Raw genomic sequence first — 23,788 nt, 5'->3', positions numbered from 1 at the left:
GTTTGCCTCTATTCTTTGTGTGTGTAGGGGTGGGGGGGGGGTGCGAGCATTTTCAGCTTGCATTTATACAAGCTGGGGAGTATGCCACTGTCATTTTCCCAAGGATGTATTTATTTTATTTAATCCCCATCAGGGACCCAAAAGCATCTAATGACAGAGAAGAAAAATAAACACGTCAACAAACAAAAAGGGTGGAAGGAAGCTTTGGGTTGCTCAGCAGGTCTTCTCTTTCCACCAGCTGATCTTATGCCCTGTGTCAGGCTCCAACCCTCAGGCTAAGAGCCAGAAAAGGGCCCAAAGGTTTATGGCTCTCAGCATACCCAGGCCTTCAGTACCCATGTGCAGAAGAGAGAAAAGCAAGCTCATCAAAATATTACTCAGCTGAACTGCCTTTCTGGGCATCGTCTTCTTGCTGTTACATTACCTCTGAATTTCCCAGGTCCCTTCCCAACAGAATGGTGATGGCAGAAAGTGCTGTTGAGTCGCAGCCAAATTATGGGGAGCTTGTAGGGTTTTCAAGGCAAGGGACAAACGGGTGGTTTGCCATGGCCTGCTTATGTGTCTCTGGATTTCCTTGGTGGTCTCCTATCCAAGTACTGACCAGGGGGATCTGATGAGATCAGGCTAGCTGGGGAAACACCCACATCTGAAATCCTTTCCCGCTTTCCTTTCCTTATGCAAGTAGCTATAGGCAATGTCTTTCTTTCCTCTGTTTTCCACACAGTTAAGTTTTTAAAAGTAACAGAGCATGTGTCATCACTACCTTGCTTAGGTGAAAAAGAATTGGTTTATATGTCTGTGCCAAGTCCACTTGAGCCAGGCCATTTGTTTGTCTGAATGAGCAGTGTGGATGACAGAGACAGCCAGAATGTCTCCTTGCGGCTTCAGATCTTAAAGTGACAGGCAGCTCCTCGGTGTTTCAGGAGCCAATAACAGCCAAATGGTTTTAGGGAGACTGGGGAAGCAGGGTCCTCCATATCTGGTTTCCCACTTCTCCCTGTGACAGTAACAGAAGCCAGTACCCCTTTCAACAAATTCTGTACTTGCTTCCTTCTTAAAATCTACAGAAGGGAGATTGGTTGGCTCCCATCTACTGTCTAATTTTAAAAAGAATCTGAAAAAAAATTGCAGAGCCATCATCTTTATAGGCACATCTTCCTAATATGCAGCCTAAAGGCAAAAACATTATGGAGCATTTCACACATTACACGGGGTAAACCCAGTTTTGCCATTGAGTATAAATTTGACAGAGCTACCACTAATGTATATGTTTGCACACTCTTAATCTGATCAAGTGATCTCTGACTAACAACATCTTAAATTAAAATAATTTAGTCTTTAAGGTGTTGCTGGACTTCTGTTTGTCACATTCACACTTTTTTTACTTTTAGCTTTAAAAATACCTTGGGTGCATAACCAGTTTCTGTTATGCGAGGAGGCCTTTAGAAATTCCCTATGCCAAGTTTACACAGCGTGGCTCCTTTGAAAACTGCTTAGTGATTTGCCTGGGAGAGGGGATAAGGTGGGAGGAGGGAGCTGATATCAAGACGCTCCTGACTGCCTTGTTTTTAGGCTGAACCATAGATCGTTTACTTTTGCCTCCTAAGTGTACATTCTGAGTCTTCCACAAGGCCTGGCTGTGAGATCTTACATGTATTATTGAAGGCTTTCACAGCCAGATTCAACAGCGTATTGTGGGTATTCCGTGCTGTGTGGCCATGGACTGGTAGTTTTAGCCCCCAACCATATGTGGGCCCTGCGGGCTCTGTGGAGCCACGGAGCTGGCAGGGGTGACCCCTTGGCCCCACCAGCGTGTGTGGAGGGGGCCTGGCCCCTCCCCACCTCCCCCACCCCCGCTGCTTCACTTACCTTGGCCGACAGGGATCCGTCCTTCTTGGCCCCGGTGCAAAGCACGCGTGCGCATGCTATGCCAGGGCAACCCGGCATACCCCGCTCCTGTGCGTACACGGGAAACGGCGGGGCATTGTGTCTCCCCGGCGCAACTGCACGGCGCCAGCACAGGGGAGCTGACACTGTGCATAAAGGGCCCAAGAAAGAAGGACTATAAATAATGTAAGATCTGGCTGTTGTAATCATGGAGAGATTCCCATCTTGCCATGTTTCTATCTCTGAAAATGCCAGCCACAGTTACCGCCCTTCCCAAAGGCTCAGGGCAGTTTATATCAAACAAGAACAAGACAAGACAAATATAAGAACCAACTCTTCTTCTTCTTATAATTTATTATGTTCACCTTGTAGCTAGGGTATGGGGGTGCCTGGTCATTGCACTGTGTTTTTAGAATCATTGTAATAATTTTATATTGTTCTTTGTTTTCTGTTAAGCATTCTTGGGTATCCTGCATGGAATGCAGAGGCAGGATGAAAATAAATAAATAAATGCAAATAAATGCAAAGGGGTGTTGGGATAGGGAATTTAGATTCTGGCTCTGCACGTTATGGAGACGGTAGTAGAATGCATTTTTTCTTGGATAAATTTTATTTGTTCCACTGTAATGTTTTGGGATGTTTCCAGTGTGGGTCAGGGTTATCCGGAACCAGGAGTATGCAGAGACGAGCTCAGAACTCAATGAAATTCTGAAGCTGTATAAGGAATGTACCACTTCGGTCTGCAAGCGAGAGTTCACATATGGAATGTTTCTTCATACCCTCTTCCTAAAAAAACAGCATGTCCAAAAGAAGCTTAGGCTGTCATCCTAGGCTACCTACAGCCCTTCTCCCTTGCCTTGCTGTGTAAGGATTTTGCAGCAACCTAAGTGGTCATGAGGTCTAGATTGGCCTTTGCCTTCATTTTTGTACTATTTATTTGTTGTTTAAAACATTTTTGTGCTGCCTTTCCATCCAGAATAAGGTCCCCAAGGGGAAAACATAAATCATTTCAACATTAAAACAGCATCTAAAATAATGTATAAAACAATCCAGTTAATACCATATAGAAGTCATTGCTTTTACATCCTATGGGTGTCATATCTAGATACTCTCCGCATCCTGAAGAAAAGTTTTTAAATAAAACAAACACCCTGTTTCCATTGGGAAATGTATCGGTACTCCTACCATCTCTTGGTGAAAACTGAATTTCCTTCCTAGAGTGAGCAGTGTGGGAGGAGGAAGAAAAGAAAATCAAATGCAGGAAATGAACATCAGTTCCATGGTGAGGCTAGACTTCTCCTTTAAGCCAGAATTAAAATGGAGCCAAATAATACAATAAGTCTAGCTTGTATAGGCTTTTGATGGGGATCTGTCCTCCTCCTGAAGCCTGGGCCCAGTCTGCACACAAAGGATAATGCACTTTCAATGTGCTTTGGCAGCTGGATTTTCCAGTGCAGAACAGGAAAATCTACTTCTAAAGTGCATTGAAAGTGCATTATCTATTGTGTGCAGACTATGCCCTAGTCTCTTTGTTCCCATTCCTGTTTGAGAAGGTGTCAGTTCTCAACCAGGCTCTCTTGACAGGGCCAGCATGTGCCTTCACTTCCTTCTCCCCTTCTCTGTTCTGTGCTACAGAAGCTGTCTGTCTCGTCATCCCACGGGAACTCACCACAGTTGATCAACACCAAAGAATGCAACGGGAGCATCAACACCACTTGTACCACACCAGATGAAGCGGAGGACCTGGACACCCGGGTAAGAGGGGGGGTGAGAGAATGGAACGGAAGGGGTGAGGCTATGGGGGTGGGAGGTGCTGTTCAACGTTTAAAAAGGTAAAGGTAAAGGTAAAGGTATCCCCTGTGCAAGCACCGAGTCATGTCTGACCCTTGGGGTGACGCCCTCTAGCGTTTTCTTGGCAGACTCAATACGGGGTGGTTTGCCAGTGCCTTCCCCAGTCATTACCGTTTACCCCCCAGCAAGCTGGGTCCTCATTTTACCGACCTCGGAAGGATGGAAGGCTGAGTCAACCTTGAGCCGGCTGCTGGGATCGAACTCCCAGCCTCATGGGCAAAGCTTTCAGACAGCTGTCTTACCACTCTGCGCCACTAACGCCTGTCAAATTCCTATACCAAAGTTACCCATATTTTGCAGCCTGTATATATTTAAGAAATTGAACCAATTTGCACATGTGCTTGGTTTGTATCGTTTGCTAGGCCTTGGGAGGAGCAAAAAAGTATGAAGGGCACAGAAAAAGCATCCACCGTGCTTTTGTTTGGGGTCAGTGACCTGATAACATCTCCTGGGCCCCCCCCATCCTGGACAGCCTGATCAAGGATCTTGTGGCTGTGGGAGGAGGTGGGGATGGACCCTCCTTATGTTTCTCCATAGATCATACAAAATACATGCTGCATTCCCCACCTCCTCTACCCCCAGTTCCGTGCAATATACCAGCCCTCTTAACGATTTGCTGTCATAGTAATCTATCATTCATGGAGCACCCTGCAGGATACCAAACAGCTGTACAGTCCTCATTGTCAGTTGAAAGAGGAACCGATCCCTTCTCCTTTCATTGATTCTTACAAAGACACGTGAAAAATCCTTCTCCATACCATTGGTTCGTCTAGCTCAGTGGTTTCTGCTGTGGTTGGTAGCTGATGTCCAGGGTTGTAAGCAGAGAAAGATATTTATCGAAAAATTCTAGCAGAGATTGTGGAGATGCTGCTTGTGTGTGTGTTTGTGAGTGAGTGAGAGAGAGAATTTACATGCAAAACCAGTGCTTTGGGATTGAGCCTTTAATCTTTCCCTGCCATGGCTGCTCCCATATCCAAGCCCCTCACCCCTCAAACTTCCCTCTGAGCTGAAGCAGGAAATGCATCTCAAAGTATAACAAATACGCAGGCTAGAAGCACATCAAAAGACTGTCAATGCTTGTTTTGTTTTTTTTAGCTTCATTCCTCCGTCAGGCTTGAGTTGTTTAATCAAAATGTTTTTTTTCTTCTTGTACTAGTGGAGGAAGCCGTTTTAGAATTTGTGAACGGAGAGCTGTTTCCTCTCCCCCCACTTCCATGAAATTTTCCATTTGTCTCCCTTTCGGTCCAGGTGGTTAACCCTTCCTTTCCCAACCCTCGGAGACGCCTGCGGTTGCGTGACCTGGCCGAGAGGGTAGTGGATGCTTCGCAGAATGAACAGGAGCTGAACAAATTGCTCAACGAAGCCTTGTTGGAGAGGGAGACAGTGCAGGCGTAAGTCTCTTGGAGCCCTTCGTGTGAGTCCTCAGACAGCAGGGGAAGCAGTGTGGTTGCAGCGCTTCATGTGGAGACTGGAGTTCAAATCCCGATCCGCTCGTGAAATTTGCCCTTGGGCCACTCACTTTCTCAGCCTGATCTCAGAGAGGAGGATGAAAGGAAACATTTCTTCATACAAGGAATGATTAAAATGTGGAATTCACTGCCAGAGGATGTAGTGATGGCCACAGGCATAGATGGCTTTAAGAGGGGATTAGACAGATTCATGGAGTGATCTCTCAGTGGCTACTAGCCAGGGTGACTGAAGGGAACCTCCACGTTCAGAGGCACTAATCCCCTGGATCCCCTGTTGTTGGCCTTCCAGAGGAACTCATTGGCTGCTGTGTGAGACAGGATGCTGGACTGGATGGACCATTGGTCTGACCCAGCAGGGCTCTTCTTATGTTCTTAGAGGAATTGTGAGAATAAATTGGGAAGGGAGAATGTTGTACATTACCTTGAATGTTGTTTAGGAAAGGCAGGATAAAAATGTGACTGATGGATATTTCTCTGGCAGCAGTTTTTCATCTCCTGGTGATGATCCAGCCCTTCTGCCACTGGTCTAGCTGCTTTAAAAAAATCTGTACAGCTTTGCCTTCAAGCCCAGCTCAGACAGTCACTTCAGGCCCCTGCTGCCATGGTTACCTCCTCTCCTCCTAAGTTTGCCATTTTGCATGTGTTATCTGCTTCCCTCTTCAAAATGGTGAAAAGTTTCAGGAGTCATGGTATGGAAAGGGTTGTAATTAGGTACTCGTTTGTTTGTTTGTTTCTTTCTTTAATTGATTTCTTTGATTTTTAGACTACCCTCCCAGCAGTCTGGCTGAGGGCTCAGTAAACAGCCCATATGAGGGTCCATCCACATGCACATTCTTTCATCAAAGACTTTTCCTATTTATTCACAGTGATCAAGCCACCCAAATTTAAAGTACATGAGATGACTTGCTGCTGCCAGTGTAGGAAATCTCAGGATCCACGAAACAGAGATCAGTTATGCTATGTTCCTCCCCCATCCCCACCATACTTGCTCAAAATTGCTGCAAAAATCCAACCTTCTGTATAGCCCAGTATAGCCCACACACGGCAGACAATTTTTAAAGGTAGCCGTTAGAAGAAGAGTTGGTTTTTATACCCCACTTTTCACTACCCGAATGAGTCTCAAAGCAGCTTACAATCCCCTCTCCATCCTCTCTCCATAACAGGCACCCTGTGAGGTAGGTAGGACTGAGAGAGCTCTGACAGAACTGTTCTTTGAGAACAGTTCTAATAGGACTGTGACTAGCCCAAGGTCACTCAGCTGGCTGCATGTGGAGGAGTGGGGAATCAAACCCAGATTAGAAGCTGCTGCTCTTAACCACTATACCGCTTTTAAACAAACATTCACAATCATTTTGAAATAAGTAGCATTTGCAGAAATGAAGAGTAGAGGCTTGGAGTCTTGATGAGATAGGACTTGAAGTCCCTCTTGACATGGAAGCTTCAGAAACCTAAATCTCTCCTGGGACTGGGAAGACTCATGTTTCTGCAGGGCTGGTCTAAGGGCCTTTGTGCCCTGGTGGCCCTGATTCTGACGCCCTCTGCCACAACCTGTGACTGAGGCTCCCCTCTCCCTTCTCTGAAGGCTCTTGCAGAGCTAGGCAGGCAAGGAGCTACTGTTACTGCCATTAGCCGCGTGGCATAAACTTGGGGGTTACCGCTCTCCCATCCTCCTTCCCTTTGGGGTGAGGGAAGGCAAGCTGAGTGAGCACACTGTGGTCTCCAGCACCACTGCTGCTTACATGTGGTGCCCCTAAGTGATACGAGTGGGGCTCACAGTGCTGCCCAGGCTGTCATAGCTGATCTGGCCCTGCCCAGGACCTGTCTTGAGTCTATTGGAGTGTCCACCCCAGCCAGTGCCCTCAGCGATACCCTGTCTGCCTAACCGATGGGCCGTCTCTGTTTCTGACAGGATGAAGGGCAAATCCACTTACCGCCTGTCCATGCGCTTCATTGACCCTGAGATGGAGACACGCTACTCTGTGGAGAAGGAGAAGCAGAGCGGGGCAGCCTTCAGCTGTTCATGCGTCGTCCTCTTCTTTACCGCCCTGGTGGAAATCTTCATTGACCCACGGTGAGCATTGTGTAGATCTGTGTTATTAGGCCTCTTTCAGTCTGTTTGCAGGGGAGGCAGAGCTGTCTGCTAAACAAGGAAGGTGCACAATACACAGTTATGTTACTTTAAAAGAAATCATTCAGCTGCCCAAAAATGGAGCTGAAAGCACTAACGTATTTTATGCAACCCATCCCCTTTATCTCTCTTCTTTCTCTCCCTCTCCCTTACAGGCTGGTGGCAAATTATGTGACATTTGTTGTTGGTGAGGTTCTCCTTCTCATTCTGACCCTCTGCTCGCTGGCTGCCATTTTCCCCAGGGTAAGGGCCTTTCTCTGCTGTCGCTGTCCCCAAATAAAAGCCATTTGCAGCGAAGAGCCCAGATGCCTGCTCTTAAGGCCATCAGTCCTTCCTATGGGGCAGTGGCATATTTTCCCATCTTTCCTCCTCTAATATTTCCACCACTGGGAAACTGGGACTCTGCCTTTCACTTGTGCTTCCACTGCTATTGCAAGGTTTGCTTAGGTCAAGATGCGTGAGAAGATGGGTAGATCAAGATGGGTTAGTCTGTCTGTAGCAGTAGAAAAAAGAAAGGGCCCAGTAACACCATAAAGGCAAACAAAATTTGGGACAGGGTATCTGAAGAGAGCAGTCACTTAGCTCATACCCTACCACAAATGTTGTCCGCCTTTCAAAATTTGCTTAGAATGTGATGGTGATCTCATGTCAGTCTCCAATGTAACTGATGTAAACCCTAGTCTGTCTGTCTCTCTCTTCCCTGCCAGCACTGTCAAGAACTAATTTTGGGTTTTTTTTTGAGGGACGGGGCATCATCTGGGCAGGGAATTGGGGTGACTGTGGGTGGGCAGATAATTGTGAGTTTTCTGTATTCTGCAGGGGGTAGTCAACCTGTGGTCCTCCAGATGTTCATGGACTACAATTCCCATGAGCCCCTGCCAGTGTTTGCTGGCAGGGGCTCGTGGGAATTGTAGTCCATGGACATCTGGAGGACCACAGGTTGACTACCCCTGGACTAGGGGTAGATCCCTCCCAACTCTATGATTCTACGAACAGTGCCGTCCCTTCTAAGCCCATTGACTTCAGTGAACTTGGATGGGTGTAATACTATTTAGGATCAAAATAAGCCTAAATTACAAAGTTGATACACCGTTCTCTCATCCAGCTTCCCGTTTTATTCCACCAGTGGAGAGTCACCCTGAACATAAGAGTCTGGTGGGAGACTTCTGTTGAATGGCGATGGCTTCTTCCTCTGTGTGTGCTCTTGTTGTGTGGCTGAGGCATACGTGTGGTACAGGCACCATCTCTCCCTGGTCACCTGTGATTTGTTCATTGTTGAGACGTGGATAACTATTGAAATGGTGTTGGTGTCTTTAATGTCTTCCTTTCTTTTCAGGTTTTCCCCAAAAAGCTTGTGGCTTTTTCTACCTGGATTGACCGGACCCGATGGGCCAGGAACACGTGGGCCATGTCCGCCATTTTCATCCTTACCATGGCAGACATTGTAGACATGGTAAGCAATATGTTAAGAACAGCAACCCTGGCATCTCTTTTCTTTGTTGCCTCCTTCCTCCAGCTTTGTGGGAGAATGATGATTTAAAGAAAGTGAGCTGGAGAAAATAATTTTAAATAATTCAAAATGAGGGAAACACTGTTGTATGTCACGGTTGGACCCATTTCATGCAGGTTGGTGAAACACCTCCTTGATCAGAGAATTGATCAGAGAATACATTGGGATGAAATAAACTGGGCAGTCATGGGGTAAGCAGGTCTGTCGTGCCATCTCTAATCTCTAGCAAAACTGTGGCCCAGTCTAGCATAGCATACTGGTCTGTATCTTTTCCCCCCTGGTATTTTGTGTCATGAAAAGAAGCATCAGAAAGCTGTAATTTGGAATGGAAGAACAGCAGTCAGAATTTGCTTTTGTTGACCTTCCTGCTGTTTAAGGCTAGAAATTCTCATTTTTTGTTGCTTTCTTACTCCAGAATAAAGTTATGGGGAACCATAGAGTATGTGTATGTGTGGAGGTGTCAAAATGTTTAGACAGTAGCGGAAGAGGAGGGGTTAAGCAGTCATTCTACAGAGTGCTCCTAACAGTAAGCTTTCACTGTTACGTTAAAACGATAAGCACCAGGGGGAAGTACCAGGGGTCCCCATGTTACATTTAATTTGGCATTCTCTCTATGCAGTGAGTCCATTTGGAAAGAAGCAACCCCAGGGATCTTCCCCTGGTGTCTTTTTCTAAGGCCTCTTTTGTGGCATGCCATGCCGTTGATGTCAATTATGACCTCCCTTCTTCTTCTGGGCTAGCTGATAATTGTTTACAGAACTGTACAGTGCAGGGCATTAAGTGAAATTAGCAAAAGGCCAGCTGCAGCAGATTATTTTTAGAACCTGTTAATAATTGGCCAGACCTTGAACCCTTGTCTACCAAAGCTGATATGAAAATACTGCTATTTCCATTCTGGGCGGCTTAGGAAGAGGTGGGTGTGGAATGAAGGCCCTGACTTTACCCACGTGTGCAAGAAGAAGCTGTCACAAAGCGCTTCTTGTAAAAGCAATGACGCAAGGATCATGCTCCACAATGTGTTTGAGCATTCCCCACTGATAGTCAAAAAAGGGAAGGAATGACAGGCTTTTAATGAGCAGAAGAATGGAGATTGTGTTTCCCAGGATACACTATTCTAATAGGGTTGTTTTTAGCATGTGAGGTGTTCCTCTCTGGCAACCCAGGATCATATCCATAAAGGGGACCCCAGAGAGTAGGATAGATGTTGACATGTCAGAGTGGTCCTAGTTAAAATCTCCATTCAGCTGTGAAGCCAACTGGGTGACCCTGGGCCAGTTCTTGCCAAAACTTTTTAACCGGGTTACAAGACCGCCCCATATAATAAAATGAACCAATAACATCAAAACACCTCCAGCATTTTACATCAGATTGATTAGACAGTCTGGGCAGGAGAAAACTGTGATACATTCAGAGAGTCCCATTACTTCCAGCCACTAACTTCAGTCAGTAACCTTTTATTGGCATAACAAATGTATAAGACATATAAAAATAGGGTTTAAAATTTCAACAAAATAATAGCCACTAACTTCAAGGTGAGATCTGGTAAACATTTGCCTGAAATGTCTGTTCCATTTATTTCGCAATCTGTCCCAGCATATGTAAAAAGTGGTGCTGGGTGCAGACTTATTCTCTTATTCAATGTTTTTAAAATCAAATAAAGTTACGAAAATCATCTTGAAACTGTGTGGGCACCATTCCACTGCAGAGCATGGGTGGGGGAGGAATGGGTGCTTTTGTGCTCTGCGTGGCACTCTCCCTTTCCCGATGATGAGGACAGGCAGAATAAACCGCACAAAAGAACCGCAAGTATGCAAAGTGCCCTAATCAGATGCCAACGTGAGAAGTTTAGTGCTGCTTTTAAACACGGTGTTGTGAGGACAGAAGAATTTGCCTGTGTGACTCTGCACACACCCCAGGGTCTTGTTTAAACTGGCGCAGTGATCGCATGAGGAAGAGAGATGGCTGTGGCATATTTACACGGCATGCATTGTGAGGCTGCAGAATGAGACTGTGGCTTCGATCCAGACCGATGTTTCTGCAGGCGCAAGGACGACCACCTGGGGAGCCTGATTTTCCCCTTTCTTTGGGGAATTTTCTCCCTCTCCCCAGGAACAGGATTCTGGGTCGGGGCATGATGTGAGAGGGAGAGAAGCAGGGAAGATTGACTGGAAGTGCTCTCTTCAGCAGAATATGTGCGGATCCAGCATGGGGTCAATTCCGGGTTTTGGAGGCTTCTGGGCAGAGTGCTCAGGAGCCTCCTATTACTGCTTTGAGCCCCCCACCCCCACTTCTTGGCCACCTACTTGTGTGCCTCCACCTCGTGAGCTCTCCTACCACTTCCAGTCACAGCTGCCCACATTGCCTGCATGCCCTTTCCCTGATGGTGGTGAGTACATCTAGGAGTGCCACGGCTATGGCCACCAGCCACAGCATGCATCACCCACGTGCCCGTCTTCTGCAGCTGTAGGTTAGCACATGCCATTGGAACCACAGGTGACAAGCAGGCCATGGACGGGTGTGAGTGCAGGTCTCAGAAGAGATGTGCGAGTGGGGAGTCAGCAGCAGCCATGCCCTCCGCCCAAGCCCTGGGCCCTGGCAGCTGCCTCCTCTCAGGAAATGCTGATTCCAAACAAGTCCTGCTGGCACACGAGGCCACTCTTGTGCTGGTTGGGGATAGTGGAATGCCTGGGGATGAAGTAGGCACTGCTTCAACTGGGCCAAGCAATTTTGAGGGACTGATCCTGTATACAAGAGCTTAGGTAGGATTCTGCATGAGGCAGGAGTTGCAGACCAAGGCTGCTTGGCAGGATCACAGTGATGAGTGGGTGGCATCGTGAGTGCCTCACATCTGTTGCTCCTGAACATGGTGGGGGGGAGCTGTGGCCCAGTGGTAGGCTTTGCATACACGGGATTCTCAGTTCGACCCCTGGCATCTCCAGGTACCAAGCCAGACTGGCTATCTGGAAGCGCTTGGAGAGGTCAAAGTAGACTGTGCTGGATTGACTTGGTACAGGGTACCATTATCTGCCTGTGCTTGTGCAATGGCGCTAGGGCATCAGCCTAAGAAGACCTCGGTCCAAATTCCCCCTCTGCCAGGAAGCTCCCTGGTTGGCTTGGGCAATGGCCGGTTGCATTCAGCCTCACTTATCTCCTAGGGTGGAGGACGATGGGTGGACGATGGGTGGATGATGGGTCCCTCCGTGGACGATGGGTGGGGTGAGGTATGTGATGGTGTGGGGAGACACCAGAGGCCATGAACTACAGTCCGGATGCATGAGAACAAACGCATTGCGTCTGCAGTCTCCATAAATGTATGTCTTTGATTCAAGGGGGTCTCCTTGCTCCTTGGGAAACAAATGTTCCTTTCTCGCTGGAAGCAGGAGGCAGCGGCTCTGCCCGTTAGCTGCAAATGAGCCCAGTGCCGTATCCTCTTGTGCCTCCTCAGCTCAGCTGCCAGCAATACCACTCTGTTGCCAACGTGACAACATGGGAACTGCCGATGGGGACCTGCGTGGAGAACCCCAAGTACTACAGCTACATCGCTGTGTTGGCGCTCATCGCCACCATTATGCTGGTGCAAGTCAGCCACATGGTCAAGCTCACCCTCATGCTGACGATCACCGGGGCCGTGGGGGTGGTGAACATCTATGCCTGGCGACACATCTTCGACAAGTATGATGAGCAGAGATTCCGGGAGAGAACGTAAGCACCGCTGAGAAGGGAATGGGAGACATGTAAGCCCCTTTGAGTTGGGAATGGAAGGGGACAGCTGACCGGGAAGCTCTGAGCTCAGATCATGTCTCCCTCCAGGAAGGAAAGAACAAAGTTTGAGCCCAGTGGCACCTTTAAGACCAAAAAAGTTTTATCCAGGAAGTCCAATCCAGGAAGGAAAGACTGGGTCACTGAGCGGCTGGCGCCCCCTAGTGTTCGTTCCCGGATCTGGTTATGAAGCTGCATTGCCTATGTTATTTTTTTTTAATGTGGATGGTCATCTATATTTCTTATCCGCGAGACCCAATGTGGTGGAGTAGCTAGAATGTCAGACTACGATACAAGGGTCCCAGATTTGGATGCTGTGGAAACTCACTGGGTGTCTGACAACACAATCTTAGCCTAATCTACCTCACAGGGTGGTTGTGAGCTAGCTGGAGAAGAGGGAAATGACGTACACCACTTAGGATCCCATTTGTGGAGAAAGGTGGGGTTTAGCTAAAGGAAATAAATCACAAAATTCTCTATTTTCAATTGCCACATCACTATTTATTATCTATGCAGTACAAAAAGGGCTTGTCCCTCCCCTGAGGAGCTTGCAGCCTAAAATGTGACCCAAGAAGAGAACAAAGGGAGGGGAGGAATGGCTGCAGAGAGATGGTCTTTGAAGGGTGAAATCAGGCTGATTTTCTGGGAGGTATTTCCATGCATAAGGATACCAAGGGATGAAAGGGTGGAGTTGTTTGCAGAAGTGGGGGGCCTTCAGATGGCTGGGTGGCAACCAGGCAGTATTCATTCATTCATTCATTCATTCATTCATTCATTCATTCATTCATTCATTCATTCACTTACTCACTCACTCACTCACTCACTCACTCACTCAGACTTCTGCTCCTGGTTAAAATCAGACTTCAAAAATACAGAATTTAAAAACAAGAAGCATAATAAAACAGTTAAAACCTCCCACCCAGTAAAACCTCCCACCGTATGTCAGGGTGGGTTAAAAACCCAGTCAAAGCCTTCCCTCCCTCCCAGGTGTCTGGATGGCTAGAGACAAACTTATACATTCATCCAAATCACACAGTGTAGAGAGTTTTCTAGACCGTAACACTTCAGATGGGAGGTGTGGGACTGGGATTTTTGTATAATGATTCTTCCCTGTAAAGAAAGTCAGAACTCCCTGCATCTAGAATACCAGCATTTAGGAACATTCGAGCATCCTTTCCTCCCAGATGGGCTCATTTTCGGCACGTAGATTCATACCCCCAGCACAGTCAGATCTGTGAGACTGACAGTTGCAGGAAGTTCTAGCATGCATTTTTTTGCACAACATTTGGTTCTCCGGCCTTATTTTTGCCTCTCTCCGCAGGTCCACACTGGTTCCGTCCAAATACTCCATGACAGTGATGGTATTCCTCATGATGCTGAGCTTCTATTACTTTTCACGCCACGTAAGCAATCCACTTGGGCAGGCTGTTGGTTGGTGGTTGTCATAAAAAACAGAGGACTGGATCCTGTTGATCTCTTCCACCGTGCAAGAACCTTCCAGCTGAAGATCCCTTGTATTGGGGGGAAATGCTGCAGTTAGTCAAACAGGCCCATGGGATCCAAGCCAGCCTTTCTCTGATTCCCTCTTTGTGAGAAAACAGCCTAGGGGAAGGAGAGTGGCTTGTGCTGTATTGTTCCAGGATAGATTTGGAAGTCCTGTTAGTCTTTAAGGTGCTACTGGACTCTTGCTCTTTACCACTGCTGCAGACGAGACTAACATCTTGGAAGTCACGTGTCTTTACTACAGAATGGTATGAGGTCGGGGTTGAAATTGCTAGAGACAAAGAGAATTGCCACACTGTGAATTCTCTCAGTCCTGTGGAAAGGAATACCAGGCCTAATGTAGCAGAGAGAACCGCAGTCCTCATGGGGAGTCTTACCAAAGCAAGGAAATTAGGCAAGAAGAGCAACCACCTGGAATTTACAGGCCTGGAGTTGAAATCCCCATTCTGGGTGCCCATGGGCTGGTCAGTGACTCTCAGCCTGCCCAGCTCACAGGGGTTGTTCTGAGGATCCAGTGGAGGGGGGGGGGAGAAGACTCCTGTGTGCCACCCTGGAGCTCCTTGGAGCACAAGTGAAATAAAAATGTGATTGGTAGGTGGGAGACCTTGGAGAGCCTCTGTCCATCAGAGCAGACGAAGCACAGGGGTAGCTGGACCAGTGGTATGACTAAGGTGGGATCGAACAGTGGCCTGTGACAGTGTGATGGTTCTGATGTGTTCTAGAGATGTTCAGGGGCTGCCTAGAAAGACATCTCCATCGTTATTGCTCGGCAGGTGGAGAAGTTGGCCCGGACTTTGTTCTTGTGGAAGATCGATGTGCATGATCAGAAGGAGCGCGTCTACGAGATGAGGCGTTGGAATGAGGCCCTCGTTGCCAACATGCTACCAGAGCATGTGGCTCGACATTTCCTTGGCTCCAAGAAGCGGGATGAGGTAATCGTTGATTCATGGAGGATAGGTCTATCAGGGCCTGTTAGCCATGGTGACTAAAGGAAATCTCCACACTCAGAAACAGGCAGGACTGAATCCCAGTGACAAGAGGCAGCATCAGGGAACGGCCTTGCCCTCAGCCCCTGTGTTGTGTTGTTGGCCCTCCAGAGGAAATGGTTGGCCACTCTGAGACAGGATGCTGGACTAGATGGACCACTGGTCTGATCCAGCAGGGGTCTTCTTCTTATGACAGGGTGAAGAGCAGGACTTCCAAACAAGGAGCAAGAGAGGGAATGGTTTTCTTGGTGAAAATTGTTGGATAAGAACTAAATGGAACCTCCACGAGTAGAGGCAGTATATCTCTGAGTAAAGAGACATTTGAAAGAGACTCAACTGTTCTGGCTCACCCGGTTGTGTTTTTTAACTTGGGTGCTGTTTTTATCTTATCTATGGGCAAGGTTTTGAGTTGTTTCTTGTCAGACACCTTGTGTCTAAGGCAGGGATTCCCACCCTGGGTTTACATTTGAGCTCCCCAGGGGTTATTTGGCCTTTCCCAGAAGCTCGGGTAGCTGCTGACATCTCTAGATGTCACTGGGAGCCCACTGCCTCAGTTGCTCTGCAGTCTCTTTTTCCACAATGAAAATGGTAAATGACAGATCGATGCTGGCTCCTGCATCACTTCTGCGGCCACTTCTCTGAAGGGGCATGACACCACTTCTGGGGTCCCTTGAAGCTGGAAAAATATATCGGGGTTCCTCCATGGTCAAAAGGTTGAAAAGGCTGGTCTAAGCAGAGAAGCCAGGGTACAAACGTTTCAAATAAATAAAATAAGAGATAATGTAGGGGGTCCACTAATGCACCCTCATTTTAGGATCTGGATCTGCCTGAGGCTGGGAATTCCTGTGAGGAATGCAAAAGTTAGCTTTCTAGTAGGACTTCCAGAGGATGAGTCTGAATGGCTGTGAAGTGTTGCTCCTGAATTGTGGTTGTGTCTCGTGTCCTTTCTTTTCTCCCTCCTCCCTCTACTCCGCAGGAGCTGTACAGCCAGTCTTACGATGAGATTGGTGTCATGTTTGCCTCTCTCCCCAACTTTGCTGACTTCTACACAGAGGAGAGCATCAACAATGGTGGGATCGAGTGCTTGCGCTTCCTCAATGAGATCATCTCAGATTTTGATGCAGTGAGTCCCTCTTGTCTGCAGAAGTGGTCCTAAGTCAGCCAGAGCCTCAGTGCAGTGGCTCTTTTGCATCTCTGCACAGAGACATGTTTGCAGGGATCCCTAATCCTCTTGTGCCTGTGAGAACTTCATGGATGTTGAGAACCGGGAACAAGCGCCACAAAAAATGGGGACCCAATTCCAAAATGGCTGCCAAACACCCTTCTAAGATGCAGTTAAAATCTCTATCCTGAAGGTGTTACATGTCAAAATGATTTTCCTTTTTTGAGATTAATATGTCAGGTTGGTAAGGAGGCCAGTGACTGTTGATCTCATTCCCTGACCTCATCCATAGGCCTGGTGGAACAGCTCTATCCAGAACTCTTGGAGGTCTCACAGAGCCCCTGATCTCTTCTCAAAGAGCATTCCACCAGGCTGGGGCCAGGACCAAAAAAGCCCTGGACCTGGTTGAGGCCAGTTTTACTTCTTTGGGGCGGGGGACCCTAAGTAGATTCTGACTACTCAGTCTGAGAGCTCTCTGGGGGACATATGGCATAATACCCTCCCCCCTCCCCAAACCCTGCCCACCTCAGACTCCACCACAAAATCCAATTTGAAACTGGCCCTGATGAGTCTTCCCTCACAGGCCTAGAAAAGGCTCTGCCTTTTCCTCATGTAAACCCATCTTGGGATAATACTGTGGTTGCTTAGCAACAGCCACTGAGGGAATTCATTGCTTAAACCTACAGGTTCTCCTTTTATTGTTTTCAGATTTCTTAATCTACTCAATGTATTTTTTTAGATTTCATATTATTTCGCAAACCTAGGGACCTTTTCAGGTTTGCAGAAAGATCTGTCTTGACTGCTCACAGCTTGAGTCACCAGATTTAAGTACCCAAAGATTTGCCCACCTTGCTATTAGAATTGAAGATTGATGGTTCATTGAAGATTCAAATGGGCATCCACCTAATGGTGTGATCTCCTGGACCTGGACTTCTCCTCTCTTGCCTTTCTCTGTAAAGGCATGCCAGGTTTTACATAATTCCTTTGGAAAGTGAGGAAGGACTACGCCAGCTAGGACTGGTGGTATCTCTCCTGCTTCCTGGAATGGGGCACTTTTTCCACCACAGGAAAGGCATCGTTGGCCAGGGAAGCATGTGGACTAGACCACAGTGTCCCATTTGTTTCTGCAGCAGCTTCCACTGCCTTGTCTATTGTATTTACCTGAGACGAAGACAACCCAGAACATAATTTCTTTTATTTTTGTTTGAATTTAAATGACTGCTCCTCCTGGGGAGCCAGCTTGGGATGGGTTACCACAATCCATGATGCCTTAAATAAATAAATAAATAAGTAAGTAAGTAAGTAAGTAAATAGATAAATAAATAAATAAATAAATAAATAAATAAATAACAGCTAAAACATTTAGTGCTATTCAATTCCATGACGACACCGATCTCTGTGAGTCTTGCCTTCAGGTGCTTCTCTCTTTCTGGATTTGGGGGGTTCCCTATAGGAGGGGGCCAACTTGATAGTTCATTGGCCCCAAACAAATGCCTGGTGGAAGAACTCCATCTTGCAGGCCCTTCAGAACTCAGCAAACTCCCGAAGGGCCTGGAGCTCTTCCGGGAGCTCATTCCATCAGGTGAGGGCCAGGACGGAAAAGGCTCTGGCCCTGCTGAGGCCAAATGCTCATAATATAACCCTTTCTAAAAACCGATAATATGCAAAAAGTCTTCACTACTGTTCACGCCTGTGGATTGTATGTAAATTCAAGCATAGCCCTTGTATTTCCTAATGGTGCTCCTGTGGGGTGGGGCAGGGCGGAAAGTAGCCTTCCTTTTGTCTAGGTAAGGTAATTGGTCAGTAGCTTCCTGCGGTAATGATGGGGCTGGAATGTCCCTTTGCCTCCTGATGTGCACAGCTCCTGGACGAGCCCCAGTTCCGGTGCATCACCAAGATCAAAACCATTGGCAGCACATACATGGCAGCTTCTGGGGTGACTCCGGACGTCAACACCAATGGCTACAACAATGCTGTTAAGGTAAGAAAGAGCAGAATGGCAGGGATCTGAGGGGGTGGCCAAATGTAAAATTACATTAAAAAAAAAATAGATTGCATATATGAATTCCACATTTCCATTGCGGAATCCAGAGTAGCATATAAGGAGTTGCCTGGTGGTCTACCACCCAGGCCCTGAGCAGAGCAGGGCAGGTTTGCATCAGCACGGTGGCTGCATCAGGTGACTTCTGGCTGCATCCTGGACCTCAGTCAGGACTTGCTGCCAGTTTAATTCCCCGCAGCTCAAACTCAGAGTGCCCCTCTTTGTTGTCTAGCTCTTCTGTTCTTTCCCTCCTTGCCGTCCCTAGAAGGAAGATCTTTCTGATAAGGAGCGCTGGCAGCACTTAGCGGATCTTGCTGACTTTGCCTTAGCCATGAAAGAGACGTTGATGAACATCAACTACCAGTCCTTCAATAACTTCATGCTGCGAATAGGCAAGTCAGACCCGTGGGTTGTGTGCACATGTGCAAACACGTATGCGTGCTGAATTCACCATGTTCTCATCACCTCTGAAAGGAGAGCAAGAGGAGCTCAATTGAAGCTTTGGGCATGGGGTGGAAAAAGTGGATAGACATTTTATATCCTTCTCCCTTTAATCATACAAGTTGGAGAAACTCAGTGAAATTACAGTATTTGCTGGCGCATAAGACTACTTTTCCCCCTGAAAAACATGCCTCCAAGTGGGGGGGGGGTCGTCCTATACGCCGGGTGCACTTCAGTTGGGATAGACATAGCTGCCCATAGTGGCCCATAGTGCTGTAATGTAATGTAACAAACTCTATATTTTGAATGGAAATGTTGGGGGGTCATCTTATAAGCCTAGTCGTTTTATATGCCAGCAAATAAGGTAATTAGCAATATCTTCCAGAAAATGGACCCCCAAAATATTTCTGCATGCAATGCTGGGGTCTCCAACTTGGTGCTTGTGGGCATCTTGGCACCCAATGAAATATTTCCTGGTGCTCAGTAAATACTTTTAGAAAGTGGGAGGGGCTAGGTGGATGTTTGCAAAACAGGGCATTGGATTGGCCATGCAGATTAAAGGGTATCCTGTTAAACAGGATGTTGAATAGTTACTATAAGAGTTAGGTTTGACTTCATTCCCTTGTGCCCATCGACCTATGCTGCAATTCCATGGGTGCCTGTAGGGTCAAAAAGGTCAGGGACCCCTGGTTTATGGAATTCAGTGTGATGTACTGCGGTGATGAACACTGGCTTAAAAAGGAACAAATTGATGGAGGGTACATTAATATTCATAGTAGTTAATGAAACATGTTCAGAGGCCATGCACCCCTGTGTATCACCTGCTGGAGGCAGGCAATGCCCTTGCTTGTGGGCTTGTTGTCTAGATAGATTTTTGGGCTGATGCAGTAAGGCTTGTTGAGTTCTTAATCACTGTCCTCCCCCCCACCCCCCAATCTTAAACTGGTCATGAAGATGGCATATTTGAGCACTTAACTGGAACATGGTTTATTCATGTGGGACCAATAGGCATGAACAAAGGAGCAGTGCTGGCAGGAGTCATTGGTGCCCGTAAACCTCACTATGACATTTGGGGGAACACAGTGAATGTGGCCAGCCGGATGGAATCCACAGGAGTCATGGGAAATATACAGGTGAGGTGCACCTTCCCAGCCCAAGGGGTGGGGCAGCAAAAAAAAAAAGGCATCAGCATATGCAAATGAACTTAACTGAAAAGTGGTGTGATACAGCTGGGGGTGTGGGGTAAAGGACATAAATGCTTTCCCTGTTGGGTACTAGCTGGGTAGCTTGTAAATTGTGGCTGCAAGTGGAGTGGGAGAAGATGCAGTTCAGGGCCTAAACTACAAGCATTCCAGTCTAGACAGCTTGGTGTAGTGGCTAAGTCAAATGGCTTCTAATCTGGTGGGCCGGGTTTGATTCCCCTCTCCTCCTCCACATGCAGCAAGCTGGGTGACCTTGGGCTCGCCACAGCACTGAGAAAGCTGTTCTGACAGAGTAATATCGGTAATATCAGGGCTCTCCCTGCCTCACAGGGTGTCTGTTGTGGGGAGAGGAAAGGGAAGGTGATTGGAAGCCTCTTTAAAACTCCTGGTGGAGAAAAGCGGCATATAAAAACCAATTCCTCTTCTGTCAATCTTTTTGCGGGTAATTCAGGCCATTAGACTGTGGTCATGTAAGCCTCATCAGAAGAACTAGCCCTGGCCTAAGACACCTTTGTGACTCATGACTCATTGTGAGCCTAGCATAGGAGAAAAGCAGGGTAAAAATATTCTTAAACAGACTTTTTCTGCATCAGGTGTTGCCACCCATTGTGAGGATCTTCAGTTACCCAGGAAAGGAAACCCTTGACTTGAAACAAAAGCTTTCTTTTATTGAGTAAGCAAGTACGCTCAGCCAAACATTGGCAAAACTGAGGTAGATAGTATGATACAACATATAACTCTGGACGCCCCTCCCACCCGGGAACCCTGGGAAAACAGGAAGACTTCAAACAGTCTCAACAACCAGATAGGGAGATCCCAAGGTTGCATTCTGGAGGAGAATAGAGATGGATGGGGAAGAGGTGAGAGTTGCAAGGAGAGGGGGGAATGGAAGGAATGCAGGAAGGAGCATCAGGGTAATAAATGAACACCAGGGTAATAAAACATTGCCAACATTTCAGATCAACTACAGACTCAATATAGCTGCAACCGAAATCTAAAATCATGGCAGAAACTACAGGGTTCTGACACCCATGCAGAAACGGATCTCCCCACCCACACCCCAGGTCATAGTCCCATCTCTGTGAGCCAGCCTATTTGGAAGAGATGCTGCCAGCCAACAGAACAAACTGGGCTGAAAGGTGACCACTGGTTAGGAAGCCCATTGGGCCCAGTGGTTGCAAATGTATATTGTCTTGCCCCCTGCAGGTGGTGGAAGAGACCCACTTGGTCCTGAAGGAATATGGCTTCCGCTTTGTGCGCCGAGGGCCCATCTACGTTAAGGGCAAAGGAGAACTGCTGACCTACTTCATGAAAGGCCGAGACAAGCAAGGCTCTTTCGTCAATGGCTCCTCTGTGACTTTGCCTCACCAGGTGGTAGACAGCTCATGACGACCCTCAGGCTCTCTACATGGTTACAAATCGGAGCAGGTACCAAAGTGAGGATGCCCCAAAGGCTCGATAACTCCATGTGGGAGACGATACAAACACCGTGGCCACAGACCTTTAGCTTTCCGAGAAACCACCCCCTCCCCCACCCCCTTTGCCTGCTCCTTCCTTCCAAAGGTTGGTATTTATTAAGGGGCTCTTCTCAGCGTTTGCCTTCACATCTTGGGGAAGGGGAAACGGGGGCTTGCTGGGAGAGACTCCAGTCTTTTGCACAAGGACATGGCCTTGCGCGCATTTGGGTCTGAATGTAGGCAGGGGAGGCTGCCTCCCCAGTGCAGCATTGCTCAGGTAGGACTGCCTTGCCCAATATCCTCGCTGTGCATCTCTTTTTAGTCATAACGAGAAGTGCCGTGGCTTTTCAGTTGTCACGGACCTAACCTTGGCATAGAGTTTACTGCTGTAATAAATTGCAAACTCAGGGTGGGTGTTAACAGCAAGCAGCTGTGAGGGAGAGGAAGCCACACAAGGGCACACTCTGGTTTTATTTTTCGTAATTTGAAGGGAGCTCACCTTTGCCACCAAATCGCCATAGGTGGGGAGGGGGGAGGGAAGAGTGCACTCTTTTCTTTTGCCTCTAAGATGTCTTTAAAATATATAAATATATATATATATAAAAGATACAGATTAACTTTATATTTTTAATCGTGTCTTAATTCCACGTGAGGGGGACTAATGAGGCAGGGGGCCTCATTCAGAGTGCACTTTGCACCTTTTTGCTGCTCAGCTGTACTCTTGCTTGAAAGGAAGAGATTTATAAGGCCTGTTCGAAGACTGTTTTTATTACTTGCCTTCATCCAATTGTTATGTTGAATACACACACACACAAATGTAATTATTTCTCTAGTTTCTCAAATAGAAACAGTTGGATTTTAAGAAGTTATGCTGTGTCTTGTTATCTTTGTGGGAGGCGGCTGTGTCATATGGGGGGAGGGACACTGATGGTCTCTGGAGTGGAAATAACAGGAATCAGGAATAGATTTTTGCTTGCTCTTGTATAGTGCAGCTATCTGAGCCCTGGGAATTCCAGATTTCATGTAACGGGCAGGGTTTTATTTATTTATTTATCATCCTTCTATACCGCCCTCCCTGGAGGCTCAGGGCGGTTTACATTATAACAGAGAACCATACATAAAACATTGCCATAAATGTTTAGCACAGCCATTTAAAATTTTTCAGTCATTCAGATGTGTAGGTGGTAAGCTCCCCCTCACTGGCAGTCCTCAAGCAGTGGCTGGACAGATACTTCTCCTGAATGCTTTCGGCTGATCCTGTACTGAGCATGGGGATGGACTAAATGGCCTGTACGGCCCCTTCCAACTCTGTGATTCTATGAAAAGGGAGGTGTGCTTTAAAAACCCTTATAAGGCCCATTCATGTGTTGCAGTGAATAATGCTTGCAGCCTGCCAGAACATGTAACCTTGCTTCTTTTTGTATGACAGTGCCAACAAGCATTCATTTAACAAATGTAATTGGGGACCAGCACCTGCATATGTGATTTCAGTCACACAGCTGTACATATGCCGAGTCTGACAGAAGAATTACTCAGTGCAAAGATAAATAAAATATTCACGTATCAAATATATGTTCATTGTAACATGAACAGGACTATAGTAATGGGGAGATTAGGGAGGGAAGATTGTTGCAATTGGACTACAGGCTAAATTAGACACACAAGGGGACGGAAGGGTTACCTACTGCCAGTGGATTGCTGAGCTGTTGGCCCCTCTAGAGCAGGGGTAGTCAGCCTGTGGTCCTCCAGATGTTCATGGACTACAATTCCCATGAACCACTGCCAGCATTTGCTGGCAGGGGCTCATGGGAATTGTAGTCCATGAACATCTGGAGGACCACAGGTTGACTACCCCTGCTCTAGAGCCCTGGAGTATGTGGAGCTCAATTTGATGCCATCTGATACTCAGTGCAAATACAGGATTGCCCACCTCAGATTTATGCTTTAAGCATTAAGGTTCTGGGTTACCTAGCACTGGGACATCATCGTTTGCTGTCCCATATTGGCCTTTGCTTAGAAAGAAAAAAAAGGAGACCACACAAGAGTGAGGCATCTCAGTCCTGTAATGCTGGATCTAGAACAGCTGTGAGACTCCTTTTCCTCTACTAGGGCAAACTCTGTGTAGGCTGAGACTGGACAGACTGCAGGTGACAGTTTTTAATCAAGATTTTAAGCAGAGGCTAGATAGCCACCAGACAGAAATTTAGGCAGATTGGAAGTAGGTGGGCAGAAGGGATTGTGTCTGTACTTGGCTCTTATGACCCTTTCTTGCATGCCCAGGGAAATGCCAATCACCACTTTGGGGATGGAAGGTGAATTTCCTCCAGGCCAGGGATTCTGGGTTGTTGTTGTTGTTGTTTTGGGGGGGCATCATCTGGCCATAGAATTGGGG

The 23,788-nt window shown here is 47.2% G+C and overlaps 1 protein-coding gene across 1 annotated transcript in view; it reads left to right on the top strand.

Moving 5' to 3' along the window:
* ADCY3 (adenylate cyclase 3) overlaps positions 1-23,136 on the top strand; it is a 111,061-nt gene extending 87,925 nt beyond the window's left edge. The window contains exons 9-21 of the mRNA XM_077331706.1: positions 3,523-3,642; positions 4,987-5,129; positions 7,117-7,278; positions 7,491-7,578; positions 8,672-8,788; positions 12,291-12,547; positions 13,926-14,007; positions 14,881-15,039; positions 16,070-16,216; positions 18,117-18,236; positions 18,562-18,688; positions 19,746-19,870; positions 21,146-23,136. Of these exons, the coding sequence (XP_077187821.1) occupies positions 3,523-3,642; positions 4,987-5,129; positions 7,117-7,278; positions 7,491-7,578; positions 8,672-8,788; positions 12,291-12,547; positions 13,926-14,007; positions 14,881-15,039; positions 16,070-16,216; positions 18,117-18,236; positions 18,562-18,688; positions 19,746-19,870; positions 21,146-21,328 (1,830 nt within the window). The 3' untranslated portion in view covers positions 21,329-23,136. The remainder of the gene's footprint in view (positions 1-3,522; positions 3,643-4,986; positions 5,130-7,116; positions 7,279-7,490; positions 7,579-8,671; positions 8,789-12,290; positions 12,548-13,925; positions 14,008-14,880; positions 15,040-16,069; positions 16,217-18,116; positions 18,237-18,561; positions 18,689-19,745; positions 19,871-21,145) is intronic.
* The last annotated feature ends 652 nt before the right edge of the window (positions 23,137-23,788 follow it).

This window comes from Paroedura picta, chromosome 1 (genome assembly GCF_049243985.1).
Source record: "Paroedura picta isolate Pp20150507F chromosome 1, Ppicta_v3.0, whole genome shotgun sequence".
Classification (NCBI taxonomy): domain Eukaryota; kingdom Metazoa; phylum Chordata; class Lepidosauria; order Squamata; family Gekkonidae; genus Paroedura; species Paroedura picta.
This window is presented reverse-complemented; position numbering and strand designations above follow the sequence as displayed.